Source organism: Caenorhabditis elegans, chromosome III, assembly GCF_000002985.6.
Source record: "Caenorhabditis elegans chromosome III".
NCBI classification, from domain to species: domain Eukaryota; kingdom Metazoa; phylum Nematoda; class Chromadorea; order Rhabditida; family Rhabditidae; genus Caenorhabditis; species Caenorhabditis elegans.
In genome coordinates, this window is record NC_003281.10 from 11343285 (window position 1) to 11358318 (window position 15034).

At 35.0% G+C, this 15034-nt stretch overlaps 2 protein-coding genes and 4 non-coding genes across 6 annotated transcripts; 4 read left to right on the top strand and 2 right to left on the bottom strand.

The window, feature by feature from the left end:
* The first annotated feature begins 39 nt into the window (after window positions 1-39).
* On the top strand, window positions 40-863 carry pen-2 (Gamma-secretase subunit pen-2). Its single transcript, NM_067058.7, has 3 exons — window positions 40-120; window positions 190-376; window positions 651-863. The coding sequence occupies exons 1-3, from the start codon at window positions 71-73 to the stop codon at window positions 717-719; spliced, it is 306 nt and encodes a 101-aa protein (NP_499459.1). The 5' UTR covers window positions 40-70; the 3' UTR covers window positions 720-863.
* strt-10 (START domain-containing protein 10) lies at window positions 816-3199 on the bottom strand. The gene is made up of 4 exons (NM_001379934.3): window positions 2971-3199; window positions 2198-2284; window positions 1565-1932; window positions 816-1274 (listed from the first exon to the last, which is right to left on the bottom strand). The coding sequence occupies exons 1-4, from the start codon at window positions 3185-3187 to the stop codon at window positions 1140-1142; spliced, it is 807 nt and encodes a 268-aa protein (NP_001366874.1). The 5' UTR covers window positions 3188-3199; the 3' UTR covers window positions 816-1139.
* Window positions 3200-9744: 6545 nt separating this feature from the next.
* T28D6.t1 lies at window positions 9745-9817 on the top strand. The gene has a single exon. It is a non-coding gene; the product is annotated as a tRNA-Val (tRNA).
* A 206-nt stretch (window positions 9818-10023) lies between these two features.
* Window positions 10024-10109, top strand: T28D6.11. The gene has a single exon (NR_052732.1). It is a non-coding gene; the product is annotated as an Unclassified non-coding RNA T28D6.11 (non-coding RNA).
* A 234-nt stretch (window positions 10110-10343) lies between these two features.
* Window positions 10344-10416, top strand: T28D6.t2. Its single transcript has one exon. It is a non-coding gene; the product is annotated as a tRNA-Val (tRNA).
* A 2186-nt stretch (window positions 10417-12602) lies between these two features.
* Window positions 12603-12767, bottom strand: T28D6.12. The gene has a single exon (NR_052733.1). It is a non-coding gene; the product is annotated as an Unclassified non-coding RNA T28D6.12 (non-coding RNA).
* Between the last annotated feature and the right edge of the window lie 2267 nt (window positions 12768-15034).

Consider the following 15034-nt stretch of genomic DNA (forward strand, 5'->3'; position numbering starts at 1 on the left):
GCGCCACATTTGACGAAAAATATTTATTTATTTATTCTTTCCTCAATTTTGAGCTAATTTTTTGCATATTATGGATATTTCAAAGCTAACCGACGTGAAAAAAGTTGATTTATGTAAAAAGTGAGTTAATTTTCACATTTTTTCAAAAAAAAAATCTAATTTCCCTATTCAAAAAATCGATTTTTCCAGGTATTTCCTGATCGGCGCGTGTTTTCTGCCGCTCGTATGGATTGTCAACACATTTTGGTTTTTTTCCGACGCGTTTTGCAAACCGATCAACGCACATCGACGACAGATTCGGAAATACGTGATCGCCAGCATTGTTGGCTCGATTTTCTGGATTATTGTGCTCAGCGCCTGGGAAATCTTTTTCCAGGTAGAAAAAATCAGAAAAATTGAATACTTTTGCTGGGAAATATTTTGCTGGAAAAACGCTTTCCTTAAAAGTCTAATTTTCACTGAAAATTGAAAAAAAAACCAAAAGTTCGAAGTTTTTGGAGAAAAAACTTCAAATTCAAAAATTCTTCAAAAATAGAACTTTCCCAAATGTTTTCCTAAAAATTTAGCGAAAAAAAACGCAGAAAATTTGCACAAAAACATGTTCATACTCTAATTTTTCGATTTTTTTCTGAAAAATTCAAAAATTTCAGCACTACCGCGCTCAAGGCCTCGTGTGGACCGATTTCCTGACATTTGTCTTCCCGACGGGACGAGTTTGAAGCTCAAAATTCCAATTATTGATTGATTTTTCTCCACTGGTTCTTATCGTCTTCTATTTTGATCTCCTGGCGCTTCTGGGCGTTAAATTTGATGTATTTATTGTTTCAATATTTATTCTCACCGATTAATAAATGAATATGTCCAATTATATGTTTAATTTTTAATTTTCGGCAAAAAATCATCACAGAAATCGATTTAAATCTAATCCAAGACTAACAAAAAACATTTAAAAAAAATGGCTACCGTAGCAACTTTAAAGGGGGGCATCGTTTTTGTATAAGCTTGGTCTCGCAGTGAAAGCATGTGTTTGGGATATGCGCCTTTAAGATTACTGTAGCAATTAAAATTGTAAGGAAAAAATCAATAAATCAATAAAAAAGAGTGAAAATCAATAAATTTAAAGAAAATTTTTAAAAAAATCAGTTTTTCAAAGAATCCTCGTCTTCGTCATCCTTGGTGCTTATGCTCATCGCCGATAAATTCGATTCGTCAATTATTTCCTGTTCATAATCTTTTGGCTGACATTTCAGCAAATCGACACGTGGCAAATCCATCTGAAAATCGATAAAATTAAGTTTTTCCGCGTTTTTCCATAAGAAAATTATCAAAAGCAGCGATATTATGCAGCTGTGCCTTTTAAAATCGAGATGCAAGCGCGCTCCAAGGCCAAGTAAAAGCGTTCCGCCCCGAAACGTTGGGTCCCGGTAGGTATTAGCGAAACTCTGTGAATTTAAACGTTTTCAGATAGTTTCGTTTCATTTTTGATTGTTTTCGATGATATTTTGCCACAATTGAAGAAAACAAACTTTTTTTTTTCAATTTTCGAGCTAGCTCATGAACTCACCTGTTGCTCCGGTACACTCCACGGTTTCCACGTAGGATGATGTTTCTCCTTCCACTCTGGATATCCCAAACATGCCTTGTGCAACTTCTTTATAACCTTCGGCGCCACCACCTTCGTAACTCTGTTCACAAGCCACGTGGGAAGTTTTCCCTTTGGATCCGAATGACTTATATAGATAACTTCACATCCTTGCTCTTTTTCTTTGATTAGGTATCCGGAAATGAGCACCGTGGCTCGAATACATCCTTTTGCCGGTGGATAGTCTTCGTGGCATACCGAATGTGAGCAGATTAGACGGTCTTTGTCGGTTTCCAGCCAGCTTCGTTGCATTACGAAATCGCGTGGGCGGATTGGTGATACAGAGTTTACTGGAAATAAAATCATACAATGTTAGCACGTGGTGTCAGAGTGTCCCATTACGGTTTGATCTACAAAAAATGAGGGAATTTTTTGCCCAAAAAAATGTGACGTCAGCCCGTTCTTAACCATGCGAAATCAGTTGAGAACTCTGCGTCTCTTCTCCCGCATTTTTTGTAGATCAAGCCAAAATGAGACACTCTGAGATCACGTGTGTTAAATCCGAAAAAATCAATAATTCTTCAAAAAAATCGATAAAGTCCAAAAAAAACTTACATGAATAATAGCAAACATCATTATTTGGATTAATTGTACCAATCGTCTCTTGTTTTATCATGTACTTGTCCCATTTTGCTCGATAAGCTGGAAAAAGGGAATTTTACAGAAATTCCCAATACAGTACCACTACAGTACTCCTACAGTACCAACGAAGTACCACTATAGTATAACTACAGTACCCATGTGATCACCCTACAGTACCACTACAATACTCCTCGAGTCCCCCTACAGTACCATTACATTATCCTACAGTTCCACTACAGTATCACTACAGTACCCTTCTGATCCCCCTACAGTACCAATACAGTACCACTACAGTATCATTACAGAACCCCTCTAGTCCCCCTACAGTACGGCTACTGTACCAATACAGTATCACTACAGTACTGCTACAGTACCCCTCTAGTCCCCCTACAGTATCATTACACTATCCTACATAACCACTACAATCCCCTACAGTATCACTACAGTACCTCTCTAGACCCCTACAGTACCACTACAGTACCACTACATTATCATTACAGAACCCCTCAAGTCCCCCTACAGTACCAATACAGTACCCCTCTGATCCCCCTACAGTACCAATACAGTACCCCTCTGATCCCCCTACAGTACCAATACAGTACCCCTCTAGTCCCCCTACAGTACCACTACAGTACCACTACAAGATTCCTACTGTGCCCCTCTAGTCTCCTACAGTACCCCTACAGTACTGCTATACTACCCCTACAGTACCCCTAGAGCACTTCTACAGAACCAAAACAACTAACCTGAATCATGTAACACATCATAGACAACTGTTGCAGAAACATCTGGAAGTTGTGCAATAGCCTTAATCATTTGATAACTACTTTTCTCGATATTCTGAGTGCATATTGTGATATCCTTCTTCTTGTAAACTTCTACCCATCCTTCACTATCCTCACAAAGATTTTTCACTTTTTCATAATCCGAGTCCTCCCAAACTCTTGCCACATTGACCCGCATGAGCTTCGAAGTCTGAAGTAATGAATTTTAAAACAAAAAAGTCTGAAAAAGAAACGGAAGCAGCACAAAAAAGTGGAAGTCGGTGGCAAATGAATGACAATTTTGGAAAAAAAACCAGAGACGCAGGAAGGAGTCCTGAACTTTGTGTCAGCTCAGCTGTGAGCTCACGCACTGTTTGCTCGCGACACGTGGCCGAGGTTTTTCTTGCACGGCCACGTGTCGTGTAAGCTTGATGCCCGAATACGTTGCTTTTTGGAGGAAATACGCGGGCGGTCGCCGCCCATAAAAATCATAAATTTTTAAGAGGGGCGAACACATTTGTTGCGGGGGCATTGAGAATAGAGGAAAAAGTCAATCGGAAAGGGAGCGGTTTCAAACACGGAAATTGATGGACGAAACAAAGAATTTGGGAAAAAAAATTGGTGGCCGAGTTTTTGGAATTATTAGCAGAGTTTTCATAATTGGTGACCGAGTTTTTAATATTGGTGGCCGAGTTTATCCAAATGATGGCCGAGTTTTTATAATAGGTGACAAATTGACGGCCAAGCTTTTAAAATTGGTGGCCGAGTTTCTAAAATTGTTAGCAGAGTTTTCATAATTGGTGGCCGAGTTTTCAAAATCGACGGCCGAGTTTTAATAATAAGTGGCCGAGTTTTTAAAATTGATGATCGATTTTTCAAGATTAGTGACCGAGTTTCTTAAATAGGTGACTGAAAATTTTCAAATTGACGGCTGAGCTTCTATAGCAGCTGATTGATTTTTGCTAATCAATGGCCTAGTTTTAGAAATAGACGGCCGAATTTTCGTAAATGGTTACAGATTTTTGGTAGAGTTTTCATTTTTGGTGGCCGAGTTTTGCCGAAAATTCGGCCACTTTTTTCGCGTTCATTTTTTAGAATCCATCAATAGAAATACACAAAACAAAATGCCTGGCCTAGAAAATTAAATAAGAGAAAACTCGGCCAACACAAAATTGCACAGCCTAATGACGTGTTTTGTGCTCCAAATAGAAGGCCACCTACATTTTTGCTCATTTTTCAGAGCTCTGACATCATCATGAAGCCCACATGAAGGATCTTTAATCAAATGAAAAGAGGATGGAGGGTAATTGAAAAAAACGAAATTTTAGGTATTAGGCTCTGAAAATTTCAATCTTTAAGGTGAATTTCAAGGGAAAATTGTTAAGAAAAATTATGGTAAAAATTTGTGCAAGCTTATAATTGGCGAAGAGCTCCAAGAGCACAGAGGAATAGAGAAAAGAAGGAGGATAGCGGAGAGCAGCAGTGTGTGAATGAACGGAAAACGGCGAAAAAGGAGAAAAGAAATGAAAGGGGGACAGAAAAAAAAGAGTGGATGGAAAAGGCAAATACATATATAAAGAGACGAGGAAACGAACACGGAAATCATAGACTTCTGGGAGGTATTTTGGAATTGGAGGCCTAACTTTTTGTGGCCTAGAATTTTAGCTTGGTTTGGAAACTACAATTTTTGAGTTTAGTATGTCAAGAGCTTTCATTTAAGTATAAATATGACTAGGTTCAACTTATTTTGGGTCTCGCAACGAAAAAGCTACAGTAACCCGATGGCAAGTTTTGCAATAACTTTTTTTTGACAAGTTTTAGTACTTTTTTCGGCAATTTTTTCAATTTTTTTTTGACAAATTCTAGTAATTTTTTTTTGGCAATTTCGGTAAATTTTTTGGAAAATTTTGCAATTTTCTGGCCATTTTTTAAGAACTTTTTAAAATACAATTTTAATAATTTTTGGCAAATTTTCCAAGCTTTTGACAATTTTTGTAATTTCAATTTTTGTAATTTTTTTGGCAATATCAGTATGTTTTTTGGCAAATTTTGATTTTTTTTTCTGAAAAATTTAGTAGCTTTCTTATTGAGCTCCTCAAGCATAACCTTGACTGAACTTAAGGAACTTAAAAAGTGGGTCCCGCTGGGTCCCGCCATGAAAAGGTTACTGTAGGTAATCGTGACGGGACCCAAATTGGGAAAAACCTAGTGATGATACAAAATAATTACAGCTCCCGACAAAAAATATTCTTCTCAAAATAAAAAAAAATTGGGATCCAAACACATTCTTATTGGGGAAAGTTTTTTTTTTCAAAAAAAAATTCCCAAAAAAAAAAGAAAATAACATATACTGAAATGGATACACATGTCAAAGGAAATGAGACATTTGAATTAGCGGGAAAACGGATATTTTCAAATTTTTCTACGCGCTGCTTTTTGCTTTCCGGTATATAATTTTTTTTGAGGGACTGCTGAGAAAAAAAATATTTCGCGAAATTTTTTCTATGAACTTTTAAATACTAAAATAAGACTGGAAAAAAGTACGTAGAGAAATAGAGAAAAAGAAGAAAAAAGCCTAATTGAATTTTTAAAAACATGGGAAATAGATGAGGGATGAGAAGTGAGGGTGAGGTGGACAAGTGAAAAAAAAAATGAAAAAATTGGTCGAAAAATTTTCGAAAGTTTTGAAGGGATGCTTCTCGAAATTTATAATTTTTGTACAATAAAATTGTGATTTTCTTTCTCAGCCCACCGAAAGCTTCAATTTGAGTATAAACACGACTAGGTTCCGCCCACTTCGGGTCCCGCCACGAAAACCTTCAGTAATCTTTTCGTGGTGGGACCCAGCTACCAAAACCTATTCAGTATTATACTTAGAGTACAAATCTCTTCAATTCTTTTTCAAGCGAAAATTCAAACTTCATCAGAAAATTTTTGGCTGGAATATTGGGTCCCGCCACGAAAACCAACACTAGCCATGTCGTTTTCGTGGCGGGACCCAAAAATAAAAATCAATAGAACCATCACCACGTGGCACACACATACACAAAATTTGAAAAAAGAATCAAAAAGTAAAAAAAAAAAAGGCCAATATTTGTTTCTGCCACCCACACTTCACATTTCCATAATCCAATTGTCACGGGGAAAATTGCATGACGTGGTGGGAAATGAAAACAAAAACAAACACAAAAAATAGAAACCTTGGTATTGGTTTTTGAATATTTTTAGTTGGATTTGAAAGGAAAATTCAGAAAAAAAAGAGACAAAAAGCAAAAGCAAATAAAAACGAGAACCGGTGTCCTCTGTGATGATGATGTTTTGGGAGGTCATGTGTACCTAATGTAAGTACTCTGACACATATTTGAAAAAAACTACTTTTCATGAAAGGATTAATACTAGTAATTCAAAGACACATTTTCAAAAAAAAAATCGAAAAAACAAGAACTAATGTTTTAATTTACAGGAACTTTTCAGCTCACCTTTTGGTTTCAAAATAAAATGTTTTCCGATTTTTTTCCAGAACTTTTCCAGAACTTTTCCACAACATTTTCAAATAAGTTCCACAATTTTCTAGAAAATTCTAGAAGTGTATGGTATTTTCCAAAATTGTTTAGGAATATACGGGAAAATTCAGAAATTGTTAGTATTGTCCGGAAAATTATAACTTTTTTGTTTTGAAATTTTCGAGAAATTTTTGATAAGTTTCCAGAATATTTAAGCCTTTTTAAGAATTTTCAGAAATTTATGATATTATTGGGAAATTTTCAGAAATTTCCAGAATATCCGTAATTTTATGGTATTTTTCAGAATTTATTTTGAAATTTCCAGAATTTCGAGAAATTTATACTCTTCGGAAATTTAATTAAAAAAAAAACATTTCAGAAATTTGAAATATTGTCTTTAAAAAATGTCAAAAATTTCCACAAAAATGTATCGTTTTTTCTAGAATTTGTCAGCAATTTACAGAAGTACAATTTTGAATTTTAAATTTTGAATTTGAGTTTCGCGCCAAACCGGTGACGTCATAAGTTATGACGTCACAGGTTTTGGCACAAAACTCAAACTAAAAAAGGAAATCATTATTGAAAAATTTTTAAATCGTTTTTTGAAAGCAAAAATTCCTTGGAAGAACCAATTATATCACCTAAATATACCTACATGTACCGAGTAAATTCCAATTCGTTTTTCGAATTTCATATAATGGTTTGAAAATTAGTCATGACGTTTAATAATGTAATAATGTTATAATAATAATTTAATAGACACCGACAGAAAATATAAAGTTAAGAGCAAAAAAAAAATTGAAAAAAAAAGTTTCCCCTTCTTATCAGTGGAATAAGAAATGTCCACTATGATGATATCAGGAAATATCGCACGATTTTTTTTCTGATAGCATAATTAAAAGTGCATTTTTAACGAAAAATTGCGAATAACTTGAATTTTATACGTGGGAAATTAATTTTTTTGTAAGTTCTTCTGTATCATTTACCGTATATTCTCTATTAGTGCGGCAGTCTCCAGTAGTCCGGCAGTCATTTTCCATAGAGAATATACGGTATTTGAATATAATTTTGTACATTTTTTTAAATTTCCAACACGCACCACAACAATCACATATTTTCACATGTGTTCACATTGCAGACTACTATAAACGTTTAAAACTATTCACATTGGTTGTGTTCAAAATGTGTTTAGGTGACAATCTTCCTGAATCTCTATTTGGCTTTGTATTTAACAATGTCATGATACTTTACTTCAAATTGCTGCTACGTGGCCTTAAGCCAAATTTACACTGAAGTTAAGATGAATGCAAATATGTTCCAATTGAAAACAATTAAATATGTGAGGATTGTCAATTGCCAATTGTTGACGACCATCGGATATATAAAAAATTGCCCTCCTGGAGTCCCGATCAAGGTTGCCGGTTTTTCGGTTTCGCTCAAAAACCAAAATAACCGTAAAATCGAAAAAATTTTTGGCGGCATCCCTGCTCCTGATATCCAAATTCCATAGCATAATACCTACCCCTCAAGGAACGAATTAGTCATGGCTCACTCGTCACGGTTGTCGGCAGCAGGTAAAAGAAAATATTAACGATCCGGTGATTTTATCACTTTTTCATATTTGGCCTGTCATGCTTTGATGGCCATTTGGAGGGATGGAAGCGAACAAAAAAAAATAGGAACACATAAGATGCCACCATAGTTTGAATAATAGCTGATAGATTATTACAGTTTTTTGTTTTGCCACGTCGACTAAAACTGTGCATCAATTACCGCAAGTTTTCGAAATATCAAAAAATAACCATAGCTTAATGTTCGGTTTTTGAAAATAGGGGATTTTTTAAAAATCCACCTGGCATTCCTACTTCCAATTTATGAAAATCTTTTGGATATTTAAATGTAACATTTATTATTTTAAAAGTATAACTATTCCAAATAACCCCCTGTATTCAATTTCCAGTGTGGGGTGAAATCCAATCAAATTTTCGTCTCTTCTCGGTCGTCACAAAATGTGTTCGTTTATTCGGCGTTCCACTGCGTTTTCCTCCTCATCATCATCATCGTTTTCTTCGTCATTTCAGAATTCGTAAAAAAGAAAAGACGTGTGGTGTGCTGTTGTACAGCTATTATTCAGGAATTCATGCATTCTATTTTCCGAAGACAATTTCCGGAGAGAAGAAGGAGGAGAAGAAGAAAGATTCGCCGGCGATCAAAAACAATACAATTTGTTTTAATTTCCGGAGTGTCTTTAGGATTGTGTAATGGGTAAATGGGAAGCTGCACTCGGTTTTGTTCTGCATTTGGTGTTTAAATACGGTTAAAGCTTTATAAAGGTATTATATGTATATATACCGTATTTCCTATTGCACCCGACTACTTAACTTTGACACGTTACATAACATATTATTAACTACAAAAGTATAGAAAAAGAAATAACAAACATTTTGACTATTTTCGAGTTTATACCTTTTATGCTTTGAAAATCTTTATATAGACTATGATTGTTATGTAATTTTTTTTGGGCATACCTATTAATCTTGTGCATTTTATAAATGGCTCACAGAGCCCTGAAAACTGCTCTGCTATTTAATTTCTCTCTCCATCTCAAACATCGTTGTGTAATTTAGTTTCCAATCGAATTAACACGTCAAACGGAATGTGTCAACTGCACACACACATATATCCGGAATATGGATCTCTCAATTTTTGCAGAGAAATCTCTTGAGAATTGTGCATGCTCCTGACACTTTTCCACCCATTTCGAGTCAATTTGATGCGGGTTTTGTCTCTTTTTATTCCGTCGTCGGTTGATGCTTTTTGCGTTAAAACTTCGGTTGTCGGAAGTTGCCCAGTAAATTTTAAATTTAAAAAATTTAATTTTTGGCCCAAAATCCAAATTTTCTAAGAAAATTTTTGGCGCAAATTTCCAATCGCCCAAACTCCTTCCTAAACTTTGAAAGTTCGACTAAAGTGCATTTGTGTGACCGGAATACATGCTTCGTCCACTAATTTGGGCTTCTTTTGACGACGGACCGCTTGCAAAGTTTAGTGCGTATGCGTGTGTGCGCGCGTAAAAAGAGCAAAACCTTCACTCTTCTTTTCTCCCCCATTTTCTATTATTGAGAAGCCGTTTAGCCGAGTCCTGACTTCTTTTTGACCCGTTCTTTTTATTATTAGTCACCCACTCATGCCTTCTGCTACCTAAATTTCTTCAGTACAAAATTGTATACCTCCAGTACCTGACCGGAATCGCGGTCTCGTGGTGTAGTGGTTATCACATCTGTCTAACACACAGAAGGTCGGTGGTTCGAGCCCGCCCGAGATCAGCTAATTTTTTGTTCTTTTCCTTTCTCTTCTTGCAACAATTGTTTTGTTTCTTCGCTATCTGTTGTGACAATCTTCTCACTTTCTTTTCCAACGAAGATTACTCTCCTCTGCTCCGTTTTGTTTTTGCTGCTTCTTCCTTCCCAGCAATGTTGCGGCGCCCAAAATGTTTTTCTTTTATTTTCTGCTTTAAAAAAGAGGAAACGAAAAACTGACATGTGTAAATGGGTGTGAAGCATTGTGTATACGTTTTACTATCAAATAAAAAAGGCTTTATTTGCACTCTTACTTTCGTTTCTTTCTCTTCTTTTTGGCTTTCTGGGTATCTTTATCTCTCACTGTTTTCTTCATGTGTGTTTCAGTTTTCATTAACAATATTGCAAATATCTAGGTATTCTACGGTGGCTCAAACTGCCTACGAATGCTATTTTCAAGACTTTCTTATTAATCAGTATTTTGCTCTACCGCTCCCTCAAATTGCACTAAGGGCAAAAGTGAAAATGATCCTCTAAAGCGTGCCAAAACCGCGGTCTCGTGGTGTAGTGGTTATCACATCTGTCTAACACACAGAAGGTCGGTGGTTCGAGCCCGCCCGAGATCATGCTAAACTTTTTGGGTGCGAATGGAAAGTTCCATTAGCCTGAAGGGCTAATCTCATTGCGTTCGATTTCGCCTTCCGAAATTCTTACGAAATGCAATTTGTCTTCGTTTCGGTTTTCTTTTCTTTTCGCCCAAAGTTTTGTTGCTGTAGTACATTTATTTTGCAAATTTGGGTCTTTTCTTAGAGGCAAATACTCTGATTTTTCAATTTTCGGGAAATAGAATACCATTTTTTTTGTTTGCTTTTCGACCGTTCCACCTTTTCCGTAGGTCAATATGGAGAGCGTGAAATACGAAAAAAAGTCTGTTTCCTGAAGGGTTTAGTTTAGGCTCCGCCCATTTTCCTGACGTATGAGTATATTCCAAAAATATATTTTTAAAAAACTTTCCAAATTTTCCGAAAACTTCTTGGTAATTTTCGGAATTTTTTTTCGCTTTCCGGACATTTTCTGATATTTTTGGCAATATTTTAAATTTTCGGCAATTTTTTAAAAAAGTTTTCGACAATATTATTAATTTGCCGGCACGGTTTTAAATTTTTTAGCAATGTTTCTAAATTTACGGCCAAGTTTTTAAATTTTTCGGCAATCTTTTGAAGTTTTCGGCAACGCTTTCTCTGAATTTTGAAACTTCTTATCTTCCCAATTCGGAATGTTGACATAGTTCTAAGAAACACCCCCGAACAGTTCATAATCGGCTCTCCCTTTGTAAAAACTCTTTGAAAGGTAAAATATTGCGCAAATAAGACGATAATTATGTTCTCCCCCTCTCCTTTTCAAAATGTTTCCATTTTCCGCCTATTTCTTTCCCCCTTGCCAATATTGACAGATGGTTTCCACCTCTATAAAAGTCCCAATGAGACATCCCCCCCCCCCCCCCCCCATAAACTATTTACTATCCCTCTCCTCTTCTGACATCGCCTTTCTTTTATGACCGTGTTGTCTATGTGACATGTTAATTGACACAAGACAACAATTTTAGATGATACACACTAGTTTTTAGATATTATCTTGAAATACTCACTGCTTCTTATTTCGGCAACTCTTCAATGACAGTATCAGAATCAGGGGTGGGCGGCAAATAATTTTTTCCGGCAAATCGGCAAATTGCCGGAAAAACGGCAATTTGCCGAATTTTGGGTTTTGCACTTTTTTTTTTGGAAATTTCAGAACTTCAATTTCAAATGACAGAATTCAACGCATCCTATGAATGTTCCTACACTTATTTTAAAAAGTTAACACATGCTATGAAAATATCTAGGAAAAACGGGAAAAAATAAAAAAAAATACCACAGTTTTAAGTGTTACCGTCTTATAAAAAATCCCTCTAAACATTTCCTGCAAATCTGAAAAAAAAATCCGAATCTGCAAATCTGAATCTGAAGTCTGATGGCCGAGCACGGCAAATTTCAAAAAAGTAGATTTGCCGAACTTGCCGAGCTCGGCATTATTCGAAATTTGCCGCACACATCAAAAATTTGACAATACAATTTTGACCAAAACTATTGATTTTGTCCCCAAAAATTTAGTAAAATGGCACAAAATTGAGTTATTTTAATGCTCAAGCAGACAAATTACACGTAACTTATTCAGAAATTAGCTTTTAGTTCAGAAATCAGTAGCTTTTGGGCTCCAAAAAGCATCAAAAAGTATCAAATTTTTCGAAGTTAGTTATGCGCGGCAAATTTGCCGAATTTGCCGCACATCCCTGGTACAGACTTTATTAAAATTGCACCAAAACACACCATTAGATCTGCACTAAACTTGAAGATATCTCAGGAAAATAGTATAATTTTCCATACTATTTGAGAAAAGAAGGTTTTTATTGCAATATATCTAATTTTACTAACAGTAAGCTTACCAGAAAATTTAGGAAAATTTGAAATTTTCGGTAATTTTATTGAAAATTCATTTAAAAAATTCCAGCTCGGTATGACACTTTTCTCAACTTCCGGCGACTTCTGCAAATTTCCAGCTACATTAAAAATGCAGTTTTTGGAAACTCGCCCGATCCCTGCGCCGAAACAAAAACGTCATGCAATACATATGTCAACAAAAATAAAATCTCGTATGCATATCATTTTTTTTCGCAACTGCTACTTTTAACGCTGACCACTCTTGACCACCCACCTGGCACTGCCCATTAGTATCTTATTAACCCCCATCCCCCCATATAGCCTCCCCCCGTCTAATCATGTATGTAAAAGTGTATCAATAGACCCACCTTCATGACATAGACAGGTGTTCAAGCTTCATCTCCTCCCCCCCCCCCCCACTTCACTCTCTTTCTCTCTCTCCACCTACGTCTCTTCTATCTCTTATCACTGATTATCATTCGTTGACCACTCGAAATTCCGTGCCATTCGGCTCTCTTGGAGCGGGCCTCTGCCGGCTTGGTTTTTGATGATAGCTGGGAGAGGGGGCAAAGAGTGGTGGAGAAATTAGATTTCTTTCATTATTAAGCACTGCAGTTTTCGAGTTTTTGACGGTTTTTTTACTTGCCCATATTATTTTTTTGCCGAAATTCCAAAACAATTTTTCGACAACTCTGTCAAAAGTTGAGGCATAAGTTTTCGGCCTTTCCAGCAGTTTTTGGAACATTTTCGAAAATTTCAACAACTTTTTGCTATTTTCCGGAAAGTTTCCAGCGAATTTCAAAAACTTTTTAATATTCAATTTTCGGCAAAATATCATTATGAATTTTCGGTAATTCGGAAATTTCTGAACCTTTACCAAGTAAGCTGTAAGACAATTTATGATCACTCTCGACAACTTTCGACAATTTTCTGTAAAAGTTCGATAGAAGTTCTAATTTTTTAAATTTCTTTACCAATTTTAAATGAACCGTTTCAATATTTAGGCAATATTATTTTTTTTCCAATACTATATATAAGCCCCCTACTTTCTCCATTTTCCTAATACTTGATGCTCCGTGAGCCCTGAAAGGCGCTTCTCCTGATGTACTACTTATCCATCAAAAATTCATAAGAATGCACTAGAAGATGTCCTTTTTTGCTTTCTTCATTTTTTTCTCCTTTTTTCATTACTATTCTCCATTTTCTTCTATTTCCCGGTTAAGCTGAACAATTTTTCAGGTCAATTAGGCTCCGCCCATTTTATCCGGATAATCTTTAATCCAAAAGTATTAGTTTGGATTTGAATATGTGCTAGTATTCATGATTTTTTTTTGAATTTTTACATAGGAAATGAGAATTTTGAGAATTTTGCTTAAAAAAATTCAAAAAGAAATAGCAAATTAAAAAACTCACAAAAACATATTAACAGATAATAATTTTTGAGCGGGAAATTCAAATTTTTACAAGAAAAATTTGGCGCAAAATTCAAATTTTCTCACAATCAGAAATTTTTTTTGGCATGAAACTAAACTTAGGCCTTAGGCCTTACGCGGGGTACATGATGCAGCTGAAAATAAGCTTAGGCTTATGCTCTGGATTAGGCCTAGGCTTAGAATTAGGCTTAGACTTATGCTTAGGCCTAATCAGGCTTAAACTTAAGTTTAGGCTTAGTATCACTTTTCAAAGTTAAAGTCGATTTACGACGACAATAATATTATTTCTCAAACTTTAATGCATTTTTTCTCTATTGGAATAGCAGTTATAAAAAACTGTCAACTGATAAATTGTAGCTTATAAAATTTCAAGCAACTTTTCAGTTGACAATTTTTAAATATCTCCTAAACAAAAAAGCTATAGTGGTTTTCCCAAACCTAACCTAATTTCCAAAACTTTGTAACTTAGCGCATAACCGTTAATAGGATCAATGCCTTATCTCATTTCTCACAATGTATATATACATATATATTTCTTCTTTTTCATCTTAATATCTCTGTCCCCAGGCCGTCTGTCCACCTGCGTCTCTTCCCTTTCGACACTCTCTCATCACTTGTCTCCTTATCAGTCAAGGCAAACAATGGACGTGTTACGGGTGGCAATTAGCCATGCGAACACTTTTATTCTAACCCCATGTTCATTTCCTTTTCTCACTTTATTTTTTGGTCTTCAATTGAAAAGTACTTTTGACCTGTTGAGGGGAATCGCTACTAGAAAACTATTTTTAAAAAATCAGGAAAATTCTAGAACTTTTTTATTTAGAAAAATTTCCAGAAAAGTTTTCAGAGAATTTTAAAATTACGTTTTTGATAACAATAAAAGTTTAGGGGTAATTTAGTAAAAAACTAAATTAAAAAACTTAAATTTTTGTTTTTCGAATTTTTATTTAAAAAAAAATATTTTCATAAAACTTATCAATTCTTGAAACTTTTATAAAATTATAAGTACACAGTACATCATTAAGCTTAGTTTTAAATTCGAACATTTCAAAAAAAAAATTCACAAAAAGTTTCCATAATTTTTTTTGAGCAAAATTTTTAAAATTTAAAAACTCAATTGTTTTTTTTAATTTTTAGAATTTTGGAAATCATTATAGTAGTCTAATTTATCTGTTTCATCTTCAAAAAAAATCAGGAAAAATTTTCTGAAATTTAATGAGCAAAATTATTTTAAAAAATTTCTCAAAAATTCATTTTTTATCGGATTTCAAAATTCCCGAAGTTTAGAAAACATTATTGTAAGCTTATTTTTTTAGTCTTAAAATGTCATT

What these genes read in the sequence shown, in the direction of transcription:
- pen-2 (NM_067058.7), top strand. Translation starts at nt 71, where the DNA reads ATGGATATTTCAAAGCTAACCGACGTGAAAAAAGTTGATTTATGTAAA. An exon ending in AAAGTTGATTTATGTAAAAA is followed by an intron (nt 121 to 189) that starts GTGAGTTAATTT and finishes CGATTTTTCCAG; the next exon opens with GTATTTCCTGATCGGCGCGT. An exon ending in CCTGGGAAATCTTTTTCCAG is followed by an intron (nt 377 to 650) that starts GTAGAAAAAATC and finishes CAAAAATTTCAG; the next exon opens with CACTACCGCGCTCAAGGCCT.
- strt-10 (NM_001379934.3), bottom strand. Translation starts at nt 3,187, where the DNA reads ATGCGGGTCAATGTGGCAAGAGTTTGGGAGGACTCGGATTATGAAAAA. An exon ending in TGATGTGTTACATGATTCAG is followed by an intron (nt 2,285 to 2,970) that starts GTTAGTTGTTTT and finishes CCCTTTTTCCAG; the next exon opens with CTTATCGAGCAAAATGGGAC. An exon ending in TGATGTTTGCTATTATTCAT is followed by an intron (nt 1,933 to 2,197) that starts GTAAGTTTTTTT and finishes TTTTATTTCCAG; the next exon opens with TAAACTCTGTATCACCAATC.